This window comes from Aotus nancymaae, unplaced genomic scaffold (genome assembly GCF_030222135.1).
Source record: "Aotus nancymaae isolate 86718 unplaced genomic scaffold, 86718_ANA_hifiasm-v0.15.2.pri h1tg000007l, whole genome shotgun sequence".
Taxonomy (NCBI): domain Eukaryota; kingdom Metazoa; phylum Chordata; class Mammalia; order Primates; family Aotidae; genus Aotus; species Aotus nancymaae.
In genome coordinates, this window is record NW_026988418.1 from 40,249,077 (window position 1) to 40,275,741 (window position 26,665).

The 26,665-nt window shown below is 37.4% G+C and overlaps 1 protein-coding gene across 3 annotated transcripts in view; it reads left to right on the top strand.

The window, feature by feature from the left end:
• Window positions 1-26,665, top strand: part of AK5 (adenylate kinase 5) — a 312,660-nt gene that overhangs the window by 43,463 nt on the left and 242,532 nt on the right. For all 3 annotated transcript variants that reach the window (XM_012442778.2, XM_064372526.1, XM_064372527.1), the window contains exon 6: window positions 25,286-25,477. In XM_012442778.2, coding sequence (XP_012298201.2) covers window positions 25,286-25,477 — 192 coding nt within the window. The remainder of the gene's footprint in view (window positions 1-25,285; window positions 25,478-26,665) is intronic.

The window sequence follows — 26,665 nt, forward strand, 5'->3', positions numbered from 1 at the left end:
TTCTTCCGGTGTTTCCATCTGAGGGGTTGATCCCGCAGTGCTGCATTCTTCCCTGTCCTAATTAGGCTTGTATATTCACTTGCATGTGATTTTAATGTGAGGAGTGGTTTGGTGTCCCCGGCTGCCTTTTAAGAACCTATGCAGACCTTCCTTCATAATGATGCCGGTTAGCTCTCTTCCAAGTGTGTACCAAAAATGTTATTTCGGTGACCCAAATGTTACAAAGATCCAGACTTCTACTTTCTATTGTATTTATAGACACTGATTGATGTTAAACTGACCTGATTTTTCCACCATTTCTATATTTTTGTATTCTGTTTTTGGTGCAAGCAAAGTATATTGTTTCTACAATATTTATATTTAAATGTATACATTTTATCCCTGATTTTTATCATGTTATCACTGTATTCCCTAACGGTAGCTGTCATTATTCCACTTTACAGGTAAGGAAACTGAGGCTTAGATGATAACTTGCATAAAGCCACCAGCAGGCAAGAACAGAGCTAGGCTTCCAATCTTGGAGGGCATACATACTCTAGACCACTAGCTTTCTCTAACCTCGAGGTTACAAATAGGCAGCCCTCAGGCTGAATGTGAGCTGCAGATAATCTTTTAGGTATGTGCCAAATTTTGAAATTGGGAGGTTACCAATTAAAAAGCTGACTTTTGCTTTTCTTGAAAATTTTGGACATTTGGCAGCTTTGAGTCTGCATTCCTACATGTGAGCAGTGTCTGTTGTTAGGCAAGGTAGGCGGTCCCCAGTTCACAACAGCTCCCGTCCCTCCACAGCCCTGCCCTCTCTCTTTTCTGTCACCAGACTGGTCCTCTAGGCAATGGAGTCCATACTCCATAGCACACCCTGTCCTCCCCTGTCTCGGCTATGGCCCTCTGCTGGCAGAACTGAGTCCGTGGGGCTGCTCGCCGTTCCCTGGAGTACCGTAGCAGCTGCTGTCCTGATTCTTAGGCTCCTGTTACTTCTTTTTCAATACAGCCTATGCCCTCACACAAAGATGCCAAATGCAGTCAGCTCCTCTCCCTTACGTTGCTCCCTGCAGGGCATCTCTGGTCCAAAAAGATTCTACCTAAAGACCCAGCCTGTAAGAAAGCAGAAGTCTGCCTCTGCCTGCCACATATCTTCTGTGAGACAATAAAGGGCCGAGCTAGCTATTGTTGGACAAAGGGGAAGAGGGGGAGAAATAATAAAATAATTATGGTCATAGTAATGACAATATTGAACATATATTGAGAATTTATGTGCCATTGTTCTGAACCCATATATGTTAATATATTGATGTTGATCCTCTAAACAGTCTTATGATGAATAAAAGAGTTGTTCCAATTTGACATGTGAGGAAATGCAGGCTACGTTTTCAAGGAGGCTGGGGAATCTGCTCCAAGTCGCACAGCTATCAACAGGCAGAGGTGGGATTTGAACCCAGGCAGTCTAAGCAGGTCCTGAGGCTTCAGTCTTAACTACCACCTACTTTTTTAGAAACATGGATTAATATGCTGGGATATTCTCTTGCTACAATTGTTGGACTTTTGTAACCTAAAATTCACTCATAGTAAATGAATCGAATGACAAAAAAAAAAAGACTAGGAGAATATAACAAGAAGTGCAGATGATTTAAACACAATACATTTAAAGATATTATTTTTTGTACTTTTTAATGTAACTTAGTTTAATTTTTAAATTGATATACAATACTATATATTTATGGAGTAAAGAATGATGTTTCAGTACATATAGTGTATAGTGATCAAATCAGGGTGATTAGCATAATCTCAAACATTTATTATTTATTTATGTTGGGAACATTCAATATCCTCCATCTTCCTTCTAGCTATTTGAAATTATATAATATATTTATTATTAAGTATAGTCATCCTACAGTGGTATAGAGCACTAGAACTTATTCCACCAATCTAGCTATAATTTTGTAAAGGTACTGTTTAATTCTAGCAGGAGAATAAAATGAGTGGGAGAGAGGAGAACAGCTGTAAGGTCCATAGTATTCTAGATTATGAAATGACACAGGTATCTCAGGAGAAGATGAGAGATTTTCACATAATCCCTTCAAGAAGTTTCATTTAACAACTGGTATTGTTAAAGCTGTTACCATGTTCTAGGCTGTTGTACTTTGTTCTGGAAACACAAAGGTGAGTGAACAATGTACCCTTGTGGTAAAATACATGTACATAAAATCATGCATAATGGAGTATAGATACGTACAATGTTTGACATGTGGTCTCCTATGTGTATTTTTTATTTTAAACTCTAATTTCAACTAGACAACACATGTAGATAGCTGGCTATTTTAAGGATGTAAAATTATGTACACTGGAAACTCTCTCTTGTTTTTGTCCCCAGGTACCTTCCCAGAAAGTAGACAATGTATCTTTCCAGAGATATTTTATACAAGGAAGCATGTGTATAGATTCTTGTTCTCACATTTTTTTTATTTTCACTTAATACATTTGGATATTATTCTCCATATTTTTTTGATCATGCATACTACCAGTAAGTTATTTGAGCCGCTATTATGCATTAGAATGTGAATTATAAAACATACACAGAGAATATTTAAGAAGGAGAGATGAAGGTGAAATAACTAATAATTTTAGCAATTTATATTTTATTTTAGTATAAAAATATTTTATCTCATTAATATTTTAAGCACAATGTGATTTAAAATGAAACTACTTTGAAAAAATTTGGCTAAAACTTTATGAGACAGGATTCAAAGGTTTGATTAAAACTAAACTGACTGGATAGTCATACTTGATTTTATTTGTTGTTTTGTCACAAAAAAATGCCTCACCAAGATATGTAGATCCTATGTAGGCGACAGGTGACTGATACAGTGGGTGCCACAATGTCAGCGTATATGCTAAATATTGGTGAAGCTCAATTTCTTCTGCTTGTTAAATTTAAAAGTTGATTTTGAGCAGAATATCTAGTATTTCTTTTTGCATCCCAGTTTATCATCTTGAGCCATCCTCCTGGATGCATGCACCCTACTTAAGGAATCCCAGGCTAGGGAATTGAACATGTGTGATACCTAACTTTCAGAGATCATGTGGGGAATGACACGGTGGTGCTTTTGTTTTCTAAGGTGTGAAGTATGCTGTTTATAAAAGTACTGATGCTTGGTGCTAGCAGACACGAAGCATTTTTACTTAGATCATAGTGGAGTGGTCATGATGGGAAAGTACTTTAAAGCCTCCATGACCCCCAAATACCACTCTTACTCAGTTGCATTCCTTCTGGCTTCTTAAGGCGGAAAGGACTCCAGGAATTGTGCTTAGGCAGGTTGTGGCCGTGGAGCAAACACAGCCCTTGTGACCTCCACTTGTCATGCATTGTGAGATGGAAGAGAGTAAGGCCTGCTGAAGCATGTAGAATGACTATCTGTTCTTTTTGTGTGTGTGTGTGTGTATGTGATTTCCTTTAGGATCTGTAATTTAGCCTTAGCATTGCCATTTAAAAGGAGTCTAAAATAGAGTAAGTTCTGAGTTTGAATGAGTGAGAGTGGATATATGAAAAATTCTCAACTAGATAAATATGGTTTTTTAAAAAAGCTTAAAGATAAAATAAAATTAACCCTCGAAGACTATCATCCTACTTGCATAGTGAATTGATATGACAAACTCATAATTTGATTTGCTGTTCCTAAAGGAGACAAATTTGATTGGCTCCTAAGGGAGAGTGATTTAATTTTAATTATGCAATATATTTTCTAAGCATTGGCACTTTCTTGCAAAATATTAAAGAAAATGTTGATGCTTTTCCCTGGAACTGATGACTTAGAAGCTTGTTTATAATTATTTAACAATTAAGTTTTGAAATTGATAATATATTAGTAGAAGATGATATTCATTTATTTTTATTGCAATGTGCTGTGATGCTATGAAAGGCCATTAAAATTAAAAGGCCGATGAGATTTTTTTTTTTTTTTGAGTTGGAGTCTTGCTCTGTTGCCCAGGCTGGAGTACAGTGGTGTGATCTCAGCTCACTGCAATCTCCACCTCCTGGGTTCAAGCTATTCTCCTGCCTCAGCCTCCTGAGTAGCTGAGATTACAGGCATGGGCCTCCATGCCTGGCTAATTTTTGTATTTTTAGTAGAAACGGAGTTTCACCATGTTGGTCAGGCTTAAACTCCTGGCTTCGTTATCCGCCTTCCTTGGCCTCCCAAAGTGATGGGATTATAGGCATGAGCCACAGCAGTAGGCGGCCAAAGGCTGATGAGATTTTTATAATTGCCCTATGCCAAGTGGAGAGTCAATATCTAAACTTTGTACAAAGATGAAATCAGAGTCCTCTTTGACTTTGCCATGTATATGAAGGCACGGTTGCTGCATAACAAATCAACCCCAATACTTATTGGCTTAAAACAACAATAATTATTTATGATTTCACATGCTTTCTATGGGTCAGGAAATTAAGAACTGCACAGCTGATTGGTTTCAACTCAACATGGCTTTTGAGGTTGCATTTAAATGGTGGTTGGGGTTGCAGTAATCTCAGTCTTCTCAATCTGTATGTCTCATTCTTGGTTTGGGAAGACTCAAGCTCTTAGGGGCTGGAACAGCTGAGGCTCCTCAGGGTATCTCTTCTCCTCTTTCTGCATGGAAGGCTCAGGGTAGCTGGACTCCATAGCAACTCAAGGCTCTAAAGGCATTAACTTGAGAGAGCCAGAAGGAAGCCCTATCATCTTTTCTAACCTAACTTCAGGAGTCATATAGTGTCACTTCTATCACTTACTGTTTGTTGAGAATAAGCCACTAAGACTGGCCTATATTCAAAAGAAGGGGAATTAGAATCCATTTTTTTTAAATAGGAGAAGTGTAGAAAAAACACTTGTTGACAAGTTTTAAATCACAACGCTATAAAGCTCAGTAAGTAATAAATACCTGCCCACTTTTCACTTTGCTCATATGTGTCCCTTCCTTTCGTTTTCTTTCTTGCTAATCTTTTCATGCCAGGTGTTCAGTCCCATCTATTTGAACTTTTAGTCTTCTCTTAGCTACCTTTCCTCTCCTCATTCTTTCCACATCCAGTCTATCTTGTGTCCTGTGGCCAGACTAATCTTTCTAAAAGACCACTGCCATTATTTCAACCCTTTGATTGAAAACCTTTCATGACAACTATTGTCCACAAATATGTTTCTCCCTATATAGTTTGATTCAGAATCAAGTACATATTTTGTTAAAAAAAATGGATATTGTCCAATCCTCTTGAGAGAATTACTGAATTAGAATTTCTGGTGAGTGGAACCCAAGAATTTGCAAGTTTCCAAATCAGCAACCTTTAGTAAAGTTTATTCTGAAACACATCAACATGCAAACTTTAGTTTAGTCTATAATGGCACACAGTAAAGAGTCTCAGCCATGGCATGTTGTCATAGTTATGAAACAAGTGGTCTGTTGCTAATAATACTGAAGCACTGAAATTGGAGCATGGAAGCATCTGCTTGGCTTCAATCATGGTGAAATCTTTGTTTTATCTTATTTTTAAAATTTTTTGGGATTTTTTTTGAGTTTATTTATTATACTGTAAGTTCTGGGGTACACGTGTGATTGTGCATATTTGTTAACGTAGATATACACGTGCCATGGTGGTGGTTTGCTGCATCCATCGCCCTGTCATCTACATGAGGTATTTCTCCTAATGGTATCCCTCCCCAATATCCCCACTCCCTGCTATTCCTTCCCTAGCCCCCCACTCTCCAGGCCCCGGTATATGATGTTCCCTTCCCTATGTCTGTGTATTCTCATTGTTCAACACCCACTTATGAGTGAGAACATGCAGCGTTTGGTTTTCTGTACTTGTGTCAGTTTGCTGAGAATGATGGTTTCTGGTTTCATCCATGTCCCTGCAAAGGACATGAACTCATCCTTTTTTATGGCTGCATAGTATTCCATGGTGTATATGTGCCACATTTTCTTTATCCAGTCTGTCATTGATGGGCATTTGGGTTGGTTCCCAGACTTTGCTATTGTGAACAGTGGTGCAGTAAACATGTGTCTTTATAAAAGACATTTTGGTTATATACCCAGTAATAAGATTGCTGGGTCAAATAGTATTTCTAGTTTTAGATCCTTGAGGAATCGCCACACTGACTTCCACAATGGTTGAATTAATTTACACTTCCCAATTATGGTGAAATCTTAAAGGGGAAGCTGGCACTTCACATGGCTGGAGCAGGAGGAAGAAAGAGAGTTAGGGAGATGCTACACACTTGTAAACAACCAGATCTCATGAGCACTCACTCATTATACAGGAGCAAGTGGGGATGCTGCTAAACTATTCATGAGAACTTCACCCCCATGATCTAATCACCTCTCACCAGGTCTCTTCTCCAACACTGGAGATTAAAATTTGACATGAGGTTCGGACAAGGACATGATTCAAATCATGTCATCAGTAATGTCACCTTCCCTAGTCTTCACACTTTCTGACGGGAAGAGAAATTCCTTAGAATGTGAGGAATTTCAAGTAAGATGTGTTAATGTCATTAGGTGCATGAGTCTCCTTGGAATCACTAACCTAAGCAATCTGATCTGAACAATCCAATCTGAGCAGGACCTGGCTTGTTTTACCACTGTGCCTTCAATACACTTTCTTCTTGCTCCCTCACTGCTTGTCTCTCTTCAATGGGTCTTTTTTTTTTTTTTGCTGCTTGTCCAGTCTCCTCTTCTCTTGAATACCTTCCTTTAGGACCCTAAGCATTAAAGATTTCTCTCTACTCTCCACTTGTTCAGCAAATTATGTTGCAATCTGCAATATTTATATGGCTCTTATTGTGTAATGCTTTATGTTGTTAATTATTAGTTCATCATATTGCTGTGTCAGGTTTCAGCAGGAAAGCAATGGCATACTCAAATAGCCTAAACAGCAGAGTGTTTAATGAAGGTGTGCATAGGACATGAGGAAACACGGGAAAGGTGTGCATGGGACAAACAACAAAAGATAGCTCAATATTGCAGTGTCACTGGAAGTGGGATCTGTTTCCATCCCTAGGCTTACAGGTTCAAGGAGGAGGAGGAGTTACTTGAACCCAGAAAAAGACAGATGTATGAAGAAAGGTTCCTTATAGGAGCCTTGACCTTCAGTAGAGAGAGGTAGCCAGCTCATGATGATTCCACAGGATGAGAGCCAAGGGAATAAATATCAAGACTTTCTTCTCCTCCCTTCCTCTGATCTCCTGCTAATGCTTATTATTGGTCAAAAACAGCTGCAAGCCAGAGATCAAGAAAACCAATTTATACATTTCAGACGAGTCACAAGGGCACAGAATTGGGGAGAGAATGGTGTAGAATAGAGCTAGAGGGGCAAAGGGAAAATGGATAATTTTCAGATTCATTAAGGGCTGAAACTCTTTCATCTATTTTTTGTATTTCTCACTGCTCTGCAAGACACTGCCTACAGCCCTTGTGGAATGACTGTGTCTTCATTCTTTTAAGCCAGCACACACTGGTTTTATTCCCCCAGAACGCCCCATAAGGATGAGTGACAAAAGGCTTCCTAGTGGTAACATTTGTATTTTCTGCATAGAGAGATTCACTCAAACATAAACTATTTTATTTCCTTAATTTCCAGGCCCAATTCCCTTAATTTCTTTAATAGAAAAGACCAGTTCCTTGAGAAAATGGAGAGACAGTTATAATTTGGGTATCTTAAGTAATTGCCAAAAATATAAATTCAAATTAAACTGGCTGTCATATACATTGGAAGTCCAAGATACTATTCTCAGATCCTACTGATTTAGTCTCACTGTAAGCACATTGCATTCTGTGAAGAATGAATATGTGTACAAGTGTGCCCCACGTTATGAGAAAAATATGAGAGATGCTATATTTCTAAAATAAATAAACAGGGTAATTGTTTCTTCTACAGAAGCCATATTAGTCCATTTTCATGCTGTTATGCAGAAATACCTAAGACTGGTAATTTACAAAGAAAAGAGGTTTAATTGACTCACAGTTTTGCATGACTGGGAAAGCTTCAGGAAACTTAACAATCGTGGCAGAAGACAAAGGGGAAGAAAGGCACCTTCTTCACAGGGCAGCAGAAAGAAGTCCTGAGCAAAGCGGGGAAAGCCCCTTAGAAAACCATCAGGTCTCATGAGAACTCAGTCAATATCATGAGAACAGCATGGAGCTAAACCCCCCCATGATTCAGTTGCCTACCATCTGATCCCTACCACAACACATGGAGATAATGAGAACTACAGTTCAAGATGAGATTGGGGTAGGGACACAGCCAAACCGTATCAGAAGGATTTCTACCATTATGGAAAGATTAAAATAGGATTTTCATTATATGGGTAGAAATAAGCATACTTTGGCCAGGCGCGGTGGCTCACACCGTAATTCCAGCACTTTGAGAGACTGAGGCAGGTGGATCACAAGGTCAGGAGTTTGAGACCAGCCTGGCCAACATAGTGACCCCGTCTCTACTAAAAATACAAAAATTAGCTGAGTGTGGTGGCACGTGCCTGTAGTCCCAGCTACTCAGGAGGCTGAGGCAGCAGAATCATTTGAACATGGAAGGCAGAGGTTGCAGTGAACCAAGACCATGCCATTGAGCTCCAGCCTGGGTGACAGAGTGAGACTCTGTCTCAGGAAAGAAAAAAAGAAAGAAAGAAGCATACTTTGTTTTTACAAGAGACACTTTAAAAAAAATTAAAACACAGGTTGAAAGTAAAGGATAAAAATGGTATGCCAGGCCAGATGCAGTGGCTCACACTTGTAATCTCAGCACTTTGGGAGGCCAAGACAGGTGGATTACTTGAGCTCAGGAGTTCGAGACCAGCCCGGTCAACGTGGTGAAACCCCGTCTCTACTAAAAATACAAAAATTAGCCAGGTGTTGTGGTGCATGCCTGTAATCCCAGCTACTCAGGAGGCTGAGGCAGGAGAATTGCTTGAATCTGGTAAGCAGAGGTTGCAGTGAGCCAAGATTGCACTATTGCACTCCCGCCTGGACATTGCAGCTAGACTCCATCTAAAAAGAAAAAAAGATATATACCATGAAAACACTACACATAAGAAAGCTGGAGTGATGTTATACATTAAAGTAGACTTCAGACAGAGTATCCCCAGAGACAGAGGAATATTTTATAGTGGTGAATGCATCAGTTCATCAGAAAGACATACAAATTGTAAATGTGTATATACCTAATAAAAAGTTTCAATATACATGACTCTAAAATTGATAGAAATAAAGGAAGAAATAGACAAATATACACTTATAATTGGAAATTTTAACAATCTTTTCTCAGTATTTAATATAACAACTAGGCAAAATACAGTATATATAGAAAATCGAAAGAACAATAAACATGTCTGGAACACTATATCAAACAACTGAGTAATTCACAGTGTTTTTGAGTGCATATGGTACATTCGCCAAGATAAGCCATTTACTAAGCCATTAAACAAGTCTCAATAAATTTTGAAAGCTTGATGTTCTTCGATCATAGTAACAGAAAAAGCATTTGACAACATTGAACATCAGTTCATAAAAAAAAAAAAACCTAGGAAATTGGAATTGGAAGGGAATTCATGTCTAATAAGGAGGATCTACAAAAACCTATAGCTAACGTCATACTTGATGGTAAATGTTGAGTGCTGGTAAATGTTGAATACTGGGAATGGTGAGGGTGTCAGCTTTTACCATTTCTATTTAACATTGTTCTAAATAGTGGTCTGAGACAAGAAAAAGAAACAAAAGGCATAAATATAGGAAAGGAATAACTAATATTGTCTGTACTTTTGAAATACGTGATTGTTTACAAAGAAAATCCTAAGGAATCTACAAAATGTCTACCAAAACTATTAGTTAAATTTAAAAAGGTCATGGAATACAAGGTCAATGTACTAACCAATTGTATTTCTATATATTAGCAGCAAATTTTTATGTACCATAAAAACAGGGCAAGCCATGTCTAGCGTATTGTTTGACTTTCCATGATGATGATTTTTTAAAATATTGACTGGGAACAATAACATCTTTATTTTTAAAATAGCATTGTTTGAATACATAGTCATGGGTATTTGTCCAAATATGTAGATGGGATAGAGGGTAATATGCTTTTGTTTGCATCAGAAGAGTGAGTAGTGACTAATTTACTAATGTGAGTAGCCCTTGATTATTGCATTTAATCTGTTTGTAGTCCTTGGTTCTTTTTCTTCTTTTTCGATTTTTTCCTGTGAGTCATGGCCTAAAGAAATTCTTTCCTTCATGCTTTAACTAATGGTTTCCATGAGTACATTGATTCATAGAAGAGTAATTCAAGCACAAGTTTTACAGGCTACTTAGGTAACTGGTGGTCCCTGCCTCTGGGGGTTGGTGAGTCATTGCAGAGGGAAACAAAGCTAGGCAAACAGAAGCATTTTCTCAATCAACTGATACCAAAAGTATAGCTTTACCACGTGGAGATTCTTGAGATTTTTTTTTAAGAGACCTTTAAAAACGGTCTTTGCACTAAAAAAGGTTGGTAGCTACTGAGCTCATTTTGTAAATGAGAAAATTGAATACCAGCAAGATTAAGTGACTGGCTGGAATTCACAAATCTAGTTAACATGAGAGCTAGATTAAGCACCTACTGTCTTTTCTCCAGTGCTTTCTCCACCCAACTATACTATCTCCCTGAGCAATAAAAAAGGTCAGTCTAGTCTCAAAGGACTGAGGTTTAGCATTCAAAAGATCCTCTCTGGAGTTAGATCCCAAAATGCTCTAAACAGTGGACAACATATTAAAGTGAATTTTTAATTTTCCAAATTCCCTATTTTATAAGAGAGAGTGCATTTAGTTTTTCAATTTCTGCTCTATTTCAAAATCTTTGCTCTTCTTCTTTTTTTTTTTTGAGTTGGAGTTTTGCTCTGTCACCCAGGCTAGAGTGCAGTGACACAATCTTAGCTCATTGCAACCTCTGCCTCCCCGGTTCAAGCAATTCTTCTGCCTCAGCCTCCCCGAATAGCTGTGACTATAGGCGTGTACCACCGTGCCCAGCTAAATTTTTTTGTATTTTTAGTAGAGACGGGGTTTCACCATGTTGGCCAAGCTGGTCTCAGACTCCTGATTTCGGGGGATCCGCCTGCCTCGACCTCCCAAAGTGCTGTAATTACAGGCATGAGCCACTACACCAGGCCTGTTTTTCTTTATACTCATCTCCTCATAGCTGTTTCCCATGCATGTATAAGAATTTTTAAATAGCTTATTGTCTGGTTCTTTTCTGCTGAGTAAATAAATTTGCATTTAAGAAAACAATTTTGAATTATATAGGAGAAAAATCTCCTTAAAAATACCATAAACATTAGAGCAAATTATTAGAGCCAATCATTGATTCTTCTTGTCTGAAAATTTTTAGGAATTCTTTAATATTATTTTTGTACACATAAACACTCAATATTTACTGAATGAATGATCGAAATGAGTGAGGAAATGAATAATTAGAATGAATAATGATTTAAAATCTCGAGCAGGCCTTTCCATATATGAGTTTCTTTGTTCTTTCTATTATAATTTAATAATAAGCCTTTTGGAAATTAACTCAAATGTATTCCACTTGAACTACCAAATATTCTAATAATATCATTTTTTAGTGTGTGTTTATGTATGTGTACATGTGTACACATGTATGTGTAGATAGATATAATACACACACAGAGAAATAGAGGAGAGAAAATATTTGGAAAGGGTTTCCAGCTTAGATTAGTTTCTGTCCAAATCACTCATACATTTCCAAAAATAAGGAAACAATAAAGCACCAAATCAATAATCTAAAAATATCTTGTTAGAATGATTATATTTCAGTGCTCTGGCTCCCTGCTAGAGCAGAAGACAAGGGTGAAAGCAGCTGCTGCTGCTGCAGCCAACAGGGACTCAAAGTCTGGGTTCAACTCAAGGCACCAGCATAATGTGAAAAGACCCGTTCTTATAATAGCTATTGCCTTGTAGAGCCTTGGCAATCTACCCATTTACTAATGAGAAAGTAGGATGAAAATTAGCCTGCTGAAAACGCTGAACATTAAAAAATGGCACGAACAATGTTAGGAAATAACTTTTCTGATTTTAATAAAAATACCTCTTCTGTCCACCACTGCTTTAAAAATTCAATTAATTAAGTGTGGAACATATTAGAAAAATGTTCACCATTTGTGTGTGTGTGTGTGTGTGTGTGTGTGTGTCTGATTATGGCTATAGAATAGGACTAAAACTAATTTTCATGTGTGCCTATGGAGCCACCTCTTTTATGTGTATAAACCAATGATGGCAAAAAAATTTCATGTTGTGTACCACATTAAAATTGCAACAACTTCTTAACCTGGTATGCTGAGAAGGATTCTGAAGCCGTATCTAAAGTGTGGTCATCATTAGTAATGACAATTCTCTGCTCATTCCAGATATAAATCCACCCAAATGGGGCCATGCCCCCCAGTATGTAGACTGCAGAGTTAAACAGTTTGAATTCCCATCTCAGATATTCTAGAAACCCTGAATCTACCAAGCCATGTATTAGATCTTTATAGGAAAAAAAGCAAAACCTCTACCCTCCTCCTGAAAGTAGGGTTGTAGTTAAAGGAATATGGGGCAAGATAGGGAAGGTGATGAACAGAAACTATTCCTGATTGTCTGAAGGAGACTTGATTCCATGTTCTGCAGATCACTTCATTGGGTAGTCTTTTGGCTTAGCTTTCTCTTCCGGATGTGATGGTGGCTACTGGGCCATTAGCTTCTAACATGAACCTTGAATTCATCATTCTCTATTACATCAGAGCAATTTAGAGCTGGATGCCAGATTATGAGCTACTTTTTTTTTTCTTTTTGTGAGATGGAGTCTCACTTTGTTGCCCAGGCTGGAGTGCAGTGGCACGATCTTGGCTCATTATCACCTCCACCTCCCGGGTTCAAGCAATTCTCCTGCCTCAGCCTCCTGAGTAGCTGGAATTACAGGTGCACACCACTGACTAATATTTTGTATTTTTAGTAGAGACAGGGTTTCACCATGTTGATCGGGCTGATCTCGAACTCCTGACCTTGTGATCTGCTTGCCTCAGCATCCCAAAGTGCTGGGATCACAGGCATGAGCCACCATGCCTGCCCACTACTTTTTAAATACAAAATGCAACTATTATATTTCTGGTAGTACTCGAATAAAATATCACTAAAAGTGAATGAGCGATAGAAAGGTAATTTGATTATATCATTAGGGTTTCTCACAGACCCATTTTGTCTGCCAGGACATAGACTTGGAAGTAACTCCTTCTTTTCTTCCTCTCCCTACACACTTTCATGGGACAAATAGAGTCCTAAAAGGTTGTTAGGGAAAGACGACAGTTACATGGTTACCTGCTGCTCACATCGACCACCAGTTTCCAGACCTCAAGGCCCTTTTCTCTACCTCTGTTACACCCTGTGCTGGACTCCATTTTGGAATTATATTCCAATGTAGTAAAACTTCCATACAATTCCACTGTATTGAAATAACATTTTGTGTGTCTGCTTCCCACAATGGATTGGGAGAACCTTGTGGGAAGGGACTATATCTTGCCCATTTTGCATCTCTTTCATCCAGTATGGTAGTTGACTCATAGTAAATGCTTAGTAAATGTCTGCCGAACTGAAGTGGACACCTATAAATGCATTTCCAGGTGGTTTTAGAACCATACTTGTCAGAAAATGTTTAAAAAGAGGAAGAAAAGAAATGAATGAAGAATAGTGAGTTAGTTTAACCAGTTAAAGGTACATATTAAACAATTAATAAATGTTTATGAATTGAATGAGTAGAAAAATGAATGATTCTTCCTTAATGGTTCTTATATGTAGGATGTGCAAGAAAAATTTGAGAGCAAGATGTTCTAAAGATACATTCTCAAACTATGGCTGGACTTTGGGTGTTACTTAATGCCTCAAATATTGGCTGATGATAGAAGTTTAAAGTGTATTTTCATTACCAGTATGAAAGAGAAGAATTATTCTGAGATAACTCTCTGAGATAACCAGAGAGCTATGGTAAGACCTAATGAATAGAGTGCAGTACCATCACTCCTCCATCCATTAATAACTTAATAGTCTTATGAATCTCTTTGGAGACAATCTTTGTGTTTCAGTGCTAAGAAATGTGGATAAGTGTGAAATATAACTATATTAAGCATGAATCTTCTTTTGAAGTGTTAGCTTCTTTCAGCTACATAAATCAAAGTAGCTTATTCTTAAAAAAAAAGATACCAGTTTGCCTTTGGAATAACACCAAAGTTTTTCTTCTTTTTTTAATAAAAGTACTTTCATATAAGTTTCAAATGGAAATCTTTAATAATGACATTTTGTGTCAAGTTTTTAGTCTATTTTCCATTCAGTAGGTTTGTACATGAAGTATTAATGGTGCTATCACATAATTCCTCACTCTTTTATATTCTCTCAATATCCGTTCACATTTAATATACTCTTGAATTTTATTTTCCTCCAGGAAATGCTTTTAAAATATTTGAAAATGTGCTTCTTCCTTTAAGAACATCTAAACTACTTTTCTTTTTTTTTGAGACAGAGTTTCGGTCTTGTTACCCAGGCTGGAGTGCAAGGGCGAAATCTCGGCTCACCGCAACCTCCGCCTTCTGGTTTCAAGCAATTCTCCTGCCTCAGCCTCCCAAGTAGCTGGGACTACAGGCGTGCGCCACCACGCCCAGCTAATTTTTTTGTATTTTTAGTAGAGACGGGGTTTCACCGTGTTGACCAGTATGGTCTCGATCTCTTGACCTCGTGATCCACCCGCCTCGGCCTCCCAAAGTGCTGGGATTATAGGCATGAGCCACCCTGCCCGGCCCTAAACTACTTTTCTAATACTTCCTTTGAATGGATGCAGTATGTCTCAAAGTATAAAATCCAGTTGTCCAAAGTAGGTAGATCAAGGAGAAGGAACACTGTTACTTCTTTTTTTAATGAATACAATAAAATTAAAGATGTATTTTGTATTTAGTTACAATTTTTTTTTAAATTAATTGCTATGCAGATCAAATAGGAATTTGGACCACATGACCCTTAAGGATTCATCTCAATCTTTGCTTCTATGAATTCATGAACGTAGTAGATATAAATCAGGATTGTGCTCACATACCTATAACAGAATCTCATGGGCAGTCATTTCTATAGTCAATAGTATGAATTTAAATGTTAAATGTTTGTAAGGAGGCAGGTAAAGCTGGCTTAGAAGTTTGCTAAATGGAGCTAGGTGCAGTGTCTCATGTCTGTAATCCCAGCACTTTGAGAGGCCAAAGTAGCAGGGTTGCTTGAGGCCAGGAGTTCAAGACCAGCTGGGCAACACAGCAAGACCCCAACTCAATCAATCAATCAATCAATAAGTAAGCAAGCAAGCTGGGCATAGTGCCATGCACCAGTAGTCCCAGCTACTCAAGAGGCTGAGGTGGGAGAATCAATCACTTGAGCCAAAGACACTGCAGTGAGCTATGACTGTGCCACTGCACTCCAACCTGGGCAACAGAGCAAGATCCTGTCTCAAAAAGAAGTTTGCTAAATGGTGACATTAACAACATGCTGAAGAAAATTCCTACAGTGATTTTTCTTGGCTGAGTCTGGCAACATCACTCAACATTATCATCCAGTGATTTGACTGCTTCTTAATAGATACTCTTTGCAGTTTATTCAGTCATGCATCCCATGCACTAGTAATGAGAAGTCCATAAACTGACCACCATGAACTAGGCAGGCATAACTCATCCCGCAGGTGTAGAAACAGCTGAGGTATTTTTTAACTTTACTCATTTGCCTTCATTTCTCTCTCCTCTCTAATCTCAGAAAGTTATTTTGTCTTATTTTAGTGCTGTTTGCCTAGTGTTAGTACTAATGGTCATGAAGATCATGTTTTATATTATATGTTATTTGCCCTCTCTTCATAAAGGGCACATAATTGTAGACAGTTCAGGCTTATTAGCTCTTTCAGATGATCTGTTTGCCTCTAGTCTCTCCCCATCCAGTCTACTACCTGCACTGCCATTGGCACTCTAAAGCACAAAATAAAATATATTACTCCCATGTGTATAAAACAAAACCTCAGCTACTTAGCATGGAAGACAATGCCAGCCCATCCAGTCTCAGTCTACCTTTCCAGAACTTCACTTCTAGTTCATAATAGGATCCTAGTAAATGCTAGCTAAATAAATATATGAATGAATGAAATAGATGCCTGAATAATCAAATTAGTAGTGAGGAAAAAACATCTTGGGAAAAAAATAGCATTTTAAGTTTATATTCATTTCCTTATTGTCAACCTGGTATATATTATTCATTAAAACTTCAATATTTTCCTCTTTATTAAATTCCTACATCTTGAGAGCCCAATGTACCCCAACCACTTCTATTGAAATGAAGAGCCATAAAAATCAAGCCACAGAAATGCATGTTTCATAAACTAATTTTAATGATATATATTTTAAAACCATTAATGATATACTCTGTTCAGCAGATATGATTATTAGGCTTCTGAAAGGACAGAGTAACCTAGTAACTAATTTATTTACTGAAGTAGTAGAAACAATATGCCTTTGGGGCTGTAAGAGATTACCACAGGATCATGGAAATGGATAGTGCCTTAGTTCCTTTTATGATGTTATAACAGAACCACAGACTGGGTCATTGATAAAGAACAGAAGTGTATTTGGCTCATGGTTCTGGAGGCTGGGAGGTCTAAGAGGCTGGTGCCAGCTTCTGGCAAGGCTCATCCCATGGCGGGAGGGTGGATGAGAGAACACAAGACGGAGAGGCAAAGGGGGCTGAACTCCCACTCCAATGGTATTAACCCGGTTGCCTCCCAAAGGCCCCACCTCTTAACACCACCACAATGGCAAGTAAGTTGCCAGCACATGAACTTTTGGTAGACACATTCAAACAATAACAGATGGAATGCAGCTTTTCAACAGGAAATGTCTAAACTACCAAAATAAAGTTTCATACACTAGTTGTGTTTCTTAGTAAAAAACAAAAGTTTTTTTTTTTCATTTTCATGGTTAATCATATTGATACACTTTGGATTTTTATTGTTGTTATTATTTTAGTTGTAAAGACCCTACAGCTTCACTAAGGTCCTGTCTTGACTACTCATTTCTATGTAGAAAGTTTCTTATAAAGAAGAGATTGAAACACACTTTCATGGGTTCCATCTCCAGAGATTCTGGTTCAGTAGAGCAGAATGGAGCTTATCAATGTGCATTTTTTTTTTTTTTTAAGAGATGGAGTCTCACTCTGTTGGCAGGCTGGGGTGCAGTGACGCAATCTCGGCTCACTGCAACCTCCACCTCCCAGGCAATTCTCCTGTCTCAACCTTCCAAATAGCTGGGATTACAGGCGTGTGCCACCACACCCAGCTAATTTTTGTATTTTTTAGTAGAGACGGGGTTTCACCATGTTTGCCAGGATGGTCTTGAACTCTTGACCTCATGATCCGCCTGCCTCAGCCTCCCAAAGTGCTGAGATTACAGGTGTGAGCCACCATGCCCGGCTGTCATTGATGATTTTATGATTTCAGTTATTTCAAACTTGTTGAGCCTTCCTTTATGGCTCAGAATATGCTCAACTTTTAAAACAACTTCTCTGTGTGTTTTTAAAGACTTTATCCTCAACTGGATGGTTGCAGTATTATAAATAAATATTGGTTTGTTAGTTGTGTTGAAATCTTCTATACTCTTACTGATTTTTTTGCTACTTATTCTCTCAGTTGCTCAGAAAGATATATTAAAATTTGCTACTGTGATTGTGGATTTGTGATTTTCTTTTAGTTCTGTCCAAGTTCAGCTTTAAATACTTTGAGCTAGCTTACTAGGCCATGCAAATTAGGAGTTATTGTTTCTTCCTCGATAATTAAACCTTTTATCATCATGACATGGCACCCTTTAGCTCTAGGTAATACTTTTCTTCTTACAGTCCACTGCTGTGTTTGATATTTGCATAGTTTTACCAGCTTCCTCTTGCTTAGTGTCTTCATGGTACGCTTTTTTACTTTTAGCTTTTTTGCATCTTTAAAGTGTACTGCTATATCAAACACCTCCGAGGCCCCATCTCATATCCTCTGATTCTACCTTTTACTTGGCCATTTTTGCTGTGACTGGCTTTGTGCCAGTAAAATGCGCAGCAACTCCTGGTGTATGTTTGCTTTCTGCCCTGAGGCACACATGCGCAGGAGAACTCAGCCTAAGACACTCTTTTATGAACAGCAAGTAGTTGAGTTTTGTTTTTGTTTGTATCCAGTCCATATTTGTTTTTTTAATTAAAATATTTATTCTGTTCAAATGTAATGTAATTATTTATATATTGGGTTTAAATCCAGTATTTTATAATTTACCTTCTATTTGTTCCACTTGTATTGTGTTTCTTCTCTCCTTTCTTACTTCTTTTGAATAAGCAATTTTTATTTTTAAATTTTCCCCTCTTGCTAGTTAATTATATCTTATGTGACAACTTTTTTAGTGGTTATTCTAGAGCAGGAGTCAGCAAACTATGGCCCATGTGCCAAGTCCTACTGGCTGCCTGTCCTTGTAAATAAGTTTTATTGGAACATAGCCATGCCCATTATTTTATTTATTGTCTGTTCTACTTGCACGCTACGAGACCATATGGCCTGCAAAGCCTGAAATATTTGCCATCTGGTCCTTTACAGAAAGAGTTTACCCACTCCTGTTCTAGAAATTATGGTATGTTATTATTAACTTATTAATGTCTCATACAAATTTGTACTTTTACAGTGGTAAAGGTATACTTCCTGAAAAAGTCAAAGACTAGAACAGTTTGAATTTCATTTACCTGCCTCACAACTTATGTGCTATCTCTATTTGTAAATACTACAAGATACTTTTACTATTCTTTTATATGATTAACATTTATTTAGGTTTATGTACAAATTTACCATTTTCATTGCCCTTCATTCATTCTTTTGGGCCAAGTTTCTATCCTGGAGCATTTTTCTTCTACCTAAAGAATACTCTCTGATGTTTTAATTACTATAGAATTTCTGATGACAAATTCTCTCAGTTTTTGTTTGGAAATGCTATATTTAGTTTTCAGTTTTGAAAGATTTTTTTTGCTGGATATAGAAATGTAGGTTGGCAGTTATATATGAACACTTTAAATAAATCATGTCATTGTTTTCTGGCTTTTATTGTTTCTTTTGAAAATTTAGCTGTCAAATTGTTGCTTCTCTGAAAGTAATCTCTCATTTCTTTTTTGGCTACTTTAAAGATTTTTTTTTTTTGGTCTCTCTAGGTTTTCAATTTTACTATGATGTGCTTAGATCTGACTTTTTTGTTTATTATTGTTGGTTTTTACATTGCTTCTTGGATCTGGGACTTGATGGCTTTTCTCAGTTTGGAAAATTTTTAGATATTTTCAAATATTACTTTTTCATTTTCTCTATTTTTCTAGAGCCTTCTCACAATGTCTCAGGTGTATCTTTTGCTCCTTTTCATATTTTTTCTACCCTTTTCTTCTTTTGCTTCATTCTGGATTATTCTGACCTGTCCTTTTTGTTCTCTTTTAATTTGTCTGTGTTATACACATTCAATCACCTTAATGTAATGAGAATTTGAGAGTATCCTAAGTGAAATTTACTTATCTGAGGGTAGTTCCCACACATTCTCATTGTATACTATTTTGGAGTTCCAACAAAAGCCTGGGGGTGGGGTTTGGTGCGTTTACCTTCTAGAGCTTCTTCCCCTGGGTGGACCCCATATTCCAGTTTTTGTCCCCTAACCCTGTGGTCTGTTGAAAGCTCTGCCCAGAAATTCTCTCCATGTTAAATGATAGTGAAGTCCAATTGTCTGTCTTTTTTCCTTTTATACTGATTTAGTCTAGCCTCTATGATAATGGCATATATGTTCAATAAATGTTTAATGGGTAAAAGAAATAATTTATTTTGCATTTCCCTGTATGTAAAATAGGAAAGCAAATTTTAGCTCAGTATTGGAAATAATTTCTCAGTTATGAGAGTCATAAAGTAATGAAAGGGGCTGCCACATAAGTAGTAAGTACCATTGCAAGAAATTGCTCAGACAGAACATTGGAGTTTAAATGTTCAAGATTTAAAATTATTTGTCAAAAGATTGTGGAGATGATTACAGGTTGGGCATTAATTTGGGTTAGATAACCTCCAAATTGTTTCCATCTGTTAGTTTCTGTTATTCCAGTTTTTGTTTCAACTGTGATCTTCTCTTTTCTTTAGTGCTTTGCTTTCTGGTTTCTGACAGTGTAGCTGATCTGAATTATGGAGTCTAGACCCTCTAACACTTCTTCATAAAGAATAGGGCAGTCAAGAGTACTGACAGTTAAGAACAAGGAGAATTAAAATGAACTCACTTTACAGTTTGACACAATGAATATGTCTTTGCTTCTACAAAGGCAGTCACAGGTTCTTTATAACAGAACAGTCATTCAAGTAAAGGCTTTAAAAATGAACAGTGGAAGATTGAGTTGTCTGTGTAATGACAGAAGGAAAACAAAAGTTTGTTGATTACGCAGGAGAAACAATATCAACAATTTGAAAGTTTACTTCTGTGTAGACACAAGTGATGCCTCAGTTTTTTTTCTAACTTATTTATTCACTCATTCAATCAGCACATATTTTTTAAGAACATACACTAAGTAAAAGGATGCCAAGGATCTTATGACCACTATTTTGTTTGCTGATACTTCTCAACATTTCACAGCGCATTTCTTAAAAACTTTCTAGGGTCTTCACATCTTTTAAAATAGAATGATGTCTGCTATTAAAGTTTGGGGAAAACAAACAGTTTAAATATATTTTCCCTTCAAAATGGAGCACTATTGGAGAATATGAGGCCATAATGTATGGATGTATGCAGGGGTTACAAGGAATCTGATGAGCAGGCTTATGGCTGGGGTGGAGCAGTCAGCTGATTTCACCTACCTGCTGTGGTGATCGTGGCTATTTTGTATTTTAATTTTTTTTATTCCCAGTCATATGTTATTTATTTACTTATTTAGGCTTAAAAACAGAAGAAATTTACCTCTCACAGTTCTGGAGGCTAGGAAGTGCAAGATCAAAGCACAGGCATGTTTTGCGTGTAGTGAGGGCCTGCTTCCTGGTTCACAGACAGCGATCTTTTCTCTGTGCACTTACATGGTGAAAGGGTCAGGGAAACTCTGGTTTCTCTCTTAGAAGGGTACCAATCCCATTCATGCTTTTTATTTATTTGCGTATCCATTCTATGTTTTTTGGTTTGAAGTTAGCATGAGGCTTGCAAATACTATCTTGTAACTTATAGTTTAATCTGATAACAACCCTGTTGCATAAACAAGCAAGCAAAAAGACAGCTAATAAAAATTCTATGCTTTAACTTCATCCTCTCATTTTTAAACTTTTTCTTGTTTTTATTTATATTTTATGTCTTACAAGGTTGCCATAGTTATTATTATTGACTGGTGCATCTTTTAGTCTTTCTACATAGGTTAACAGTAGCTTACACGCCACAGCTACAGTGTTATAATATTCTGTGGCTTTTTTACTATTGCCAGTGGGTTTTGTGCCATCAGATGATTTCTCATTGCTCATTAACTACCTTTTGTTTCTGGTTGAAGTGCTCCCTTTAGCATTTCTTGTAGGACAGGTCTGGTGTTGATGAAATCCCTCGGCTTTTATTTGTCTGGAAAAGTCTTTATTTCTCCTTTATGTTTGAAGGATATTTTCACTGGATATGCTATTTCAGGGTAAAAGTATTCTTTTCCTTCAGTGCTTTAAATATGTCATGCTACTCTTTCCTGGCCTGTAAGGTTTCCACTGAAGTAGTCATATGGTATTAATTTATACCAAAGAAAGCAAATTTATCACAGTTACAACATTCAGTAGCTTAGCAGATTCATTTCAAGGTCATCTTTTTTAGACCTGAAGTTGCATTTATTGATCAAAAATCTTATATATTCCACTCAATTTTTCTGTAAATCTAAAACTGCTTGGAAAAAGTCTAACTAAAAACATACATAAACAAAATGCAATTTTATTCAAAGTATTAAAAAATCACATAAATTTGAAGCTGTCTCTACTATATCAAAAGCCAACACCTGTAGTAAAAGACAAAATATGGTGATGATTGTAATCACTGTAGTAATCACACATGGGTAGAAGGCTATCCATGGCCACCTTATGTCAAGGAAAGAGAAGCACTTACATTACAGACTAAACAAACACAAAATATAATAAATTTTCATGCAAAATGCCAAAATTTAAAAATGCAGGAAGTTTTAAATCTGCATTCAACACTAAGTTAGAAATTTTTTCTTATGTTTTACTATGCATTATCACCAAAGCAAGCACAATACATCATTTTCTTTGTCAAAAAAAGTCTTCCTAAAGTAAATTTTAAAATATGTCTCTTATTATAGTGGGTGAAGCTAGATGTTACTGATAATTATGTTAACTATGAATTTTATAAAATTTGATTTAAAAACTAAGAGCTTTAACTTCAGGTAATCTCTTTATCATATATCACACAAAAATTACAAGTGATTTTCTAATTTTTTAAGGTTTCTCAAAAATGATTTGCATGTTTTTCAAAAATTGGGAAATACTAACTTATGAGTTGGGAGTTTATTCCTAACTTTACTGTGGAGAAAACTGAAGTTCAAGGGATTGAACAATTTGCACAAGGAAAAACAACTAATAGAAGGCAGATTCTAGATTCAAACTCAGGATTGTCTGATTCTCCAATCCATGCTCCTAATCACCTTTCCTAGCATATGCCTGTGCTTACGCGGTGGCAATGAGAATTGGGAGACAAAATGTCTGAACAATGTTTTTTGTTTGTTTGTTTGTTTGAGACAGAGCCTTGCTCTGTCACCCAGGCTGGAGTGCAGTGGCACAATCTCAGCTCTCCGCAACCTCTGCCTCCCGGGTTCGAGCAATTCTCCTCCTCAGTCTCCCAAGTAGCTGGGATTACAGGCATCTGCCACCACACCTGGCTAATTTTGTATTTTTAGTAGAGACAGGGTTTCACCATATTGGCCAGGCTGGTTTCGAACTCCTGACCTTGTGATCTACCTGCCTCGGCCTCCCAAAGTGCTGGGATTACAGGCATGAGCCAATGCGCCCGGCCATCTGAACAATGTTTTAAAGACAAAATCAATAGGCAACAGTGATAGCTTGGATAGATAGAAGTTTTGATGAGTAAGGGTTAGGACTGATACTAAGTCTTCTAGCTGAGAGATTTAGGAAAGGAGTATTGCTACAATAAAAATAAATAAGATGAGATTTTATTTAGGTGGAAAGGTGCTAAGATTAATTTTTGGCCTTGCTGAGTCACAGGTAACATTCAGATGTAAATAGAGCTGTCACGTAGACATTTGAAAATATAGAACTGGGATACTATTGAAAGTCAGTGCTGACAATGTAGATTTGAGCTCTATCAGCAAAAGGTAGTAGCTGAAACCAAAACAGTGGAAGGGCACTAAAAGAGTGAGAACCGGCCGGGCGCGGTGGCTCACGCCTGTAATCCCAGCACTTTGGGAGGCCGAGGCGGGTGGATCACGAGGTCAAGAGATCGAGACCATCCTGGTCAACATGGTGAAACCCCGTCTCTACTAATACAAAAAATTAGCTGGGCATGGTGGTGCATGCCTGTAATCCCAGCTACTCAGGAGGCTGAGGCAGGAGAATTGCCTGAACCCAGGAGGCGGAGGTTGCGGTGAGCCGAGATCGCGCCATTGCACTCCAGCCTGGGTAACAAGAGCGAAACTCCGCCTCAAAAAAAAAAAAAAAAAAAAAAGAGTGAGAACCTGGAGAGGGAAAAAAGTGTGATCTAAGCCTTGGAAAATACCCCTACTTCAGGGATTTGAGGAGGAACAAATGTGAGGGGAGGACAAAACAATAAAATAAAAAACAAGAAGTTAGAGGAGAACCAGGACAACAAAGAATCATGAAAACTAAGAGATAGTAAAAGTGGCTAAAATGTATTGAGCACCTGCCTGGAACATACATGCTGTGTATTTTATATTATTTAATCTTCCTAAATCTTCAGGGAGGTAGGTTCATTTATCTCTATTGACAGATGAGGACATAGAGGTTTAGCAAGGTTAAATTATGTGCCTGTCATTCAGCTGGTAAGTCCTGGGGCAAAAACAAGAATCCATGTCTCCCAGCTTCCCAAGTCCATTTTTTAACTAGTGGTCTCCAGAGTACACAAAGCAAACCACTATGATATGGGAAAAAAATGTTAAAATTACAGTGATAGACTCTCATCCTTTAAAAATTGTATTTTTATATATATTTTACAGTGTGCATTCTATACTAGTATAGTAATATATGCATATCATATGTACATGCATAATTTGTAAATTAACAAGTATATGATTATTGGGGTATATGCTTAAAACATTTACTAATGTGAAGATGCAGTAAAACACTTTGGAGATTACTGCTTCAAACCACTATGCGAACTGCCTTTTTGCTTTGTCCCACACTCAATAATAAACTGCATTCACTTAATGTAGTCATGTTATGTTTTAAATGCAATGCTAGTTCTAATTTAGTTACACAGAAACTTTTTACTTCATAGGTTCTTTTCATGCCACTCCTTGGTATTTTCTGAAATTTATGAAGACCTTTGGGCCATTTGGTGCTTTGTGATAGTGAAAGAAACAGAGGCCTTAGACCAGACAGACTTAGGTTCAAATATTAACTTTTACTTACTGACCGTGTGATCTCAGACAAGTACTTAATTTCTCAGAGACTCGATTTGTTCATCTATAAAATGGAGATAACCTTTACCTTGCAGATTGTTGTAAAATTGAGCAATATCTTAAGGGAATAGCATTGGACCTGGCATATAGTAGATAATTTTTAAATGACATCCCATAGCAGTAGTACTAGTTTGCTGTAGAGAACATCTGGGGCCCAGTAGTCCCTCCATTCTAAAATCAAGTCGCATATACAATATTTTAGCAAAGTTTGGCTGAGACTGTTATTTATTCACCTTGGAAACTTATTTGAGCATATATGGAAAGCGTAGGGCTACTGCATGTGGCCAAAACATGTAGGGCTACTGCATATGGCCACGTGAGTTGGGGAATGCCATTTACATGAACTACAGTAGGAATGGCTGCTCCTGGCATTGGGGACAGCAGCAGCCCTGGAAATACAGTGGCAAAAACAGAGAGGGCCAACTATATGGCAGCTTTCACAGAACAAAAGGAAATGGATGCCACTGTTCACACATGGATTGGTTGGTATGTTGAATGCCTCTCTATTTGTCCATGCTCTCCACAGATCTGTACCCCTGACTTGGTGGTCTTCCTGGCTTGTGCTAATCAGAGACTCAAAGAAAGATTACTGAAGCGTGCGGAACAGCAGGGCCGACCCGACGACAATGTGAAAGCTACCCAAAGGAGACTAATGAACTTCAAGCAGAATGCTGCTCCACTGGTTAAATACTTCCAGGAAAAGGGGCTCATCATGACAGTAAGTTAGCTCGATTTTACAAATCCAGTACAAGAACGCTCTTTCAGATTTCTCACTAGCCCATGTTCTCATTTAGAAATCCTCTTTACCCTAAAAAGTGGTTTTTTGGGGATACAGAACCAATGGAAAAGAATTTACCATTTTGACCTGATTTGCCTTTTTAAGTCATATTTAAAAAAAAAAAAAACTTTCATTTTAGTTTAATTGATTTTTATGAAAGAAGATAAATTTTAACCTTGGCCAGAATTCTGTAGTGCTCAAGTAAAAAATTGTTTTAAAATAACTGTCTGGGTGATTGTAAGCAATACTTGTCCAATCTCTCCACTCCTCTGTCTGTCTTTGGAATCCTAACAAAATTGATAGACTTAAAAGCACACAGTTGATGTGGGGTTATAATAGATTTAAATTTTAAGCTAAGCATTGTTTATCATAATGTGCCGCATAAAGAAATGAGATTCTGACTTCACAAAAAAAAGTTGCCTAAGGGTTTGACTTGTCATAAAGAAGTGATAATATATGAAAATGGGAGGTAGTCACCCTTCTGCTCCTTTGATACAATGCAAATATTAATGTTTTCCTAATTTTTTAGTTTGTTTTATGGCTAATGATATTCAATGTGTTGATGAAAGATGACACTGAATCATTAGGTTATACAGTTTTTAGAATCTAGAACATGAGGTGAAGGTTCAGCTAAATTTATTATTGTCACAACATCAGATTCCAGTATTAAAGTGCAGAGGAGACAAAGAAGATAATAGGTCATCTGAAGAAAGCACTTTATGCAAGAGAACACTAAAACCACAGCAGCTCCTTGACAGCTGGATGGTGGCCAGCCTTGGCAGAATCCTCCTCTCAACCCGTGGGCCCTGGCCAGCAGACCAAAGAGTCTTGTCTAGTTGGGTTACAAGCCTCTATAGAGAATCTGATCAAAGTGACGCATGCCCATCGCAATAAAAAGACCATAAAGATGTTTTCTTTTTTCACAAATTTTAGGTAAATCAGCTGAAGCCCATCCAGAGAGCTCCTGTGATCTTAGCAATTCCTGGGTTAAAACTCTCTTCATTAGACTAGGATGCTCTTAGGCCTGAAAGAGACAGACATGACATTTGAAAAATAATTTCTTTGCAATCTTTTTAGCTCCATAAAGAAATGTTTACTATGATTTGCTCTTTGAGTCAAAGTTGTCAT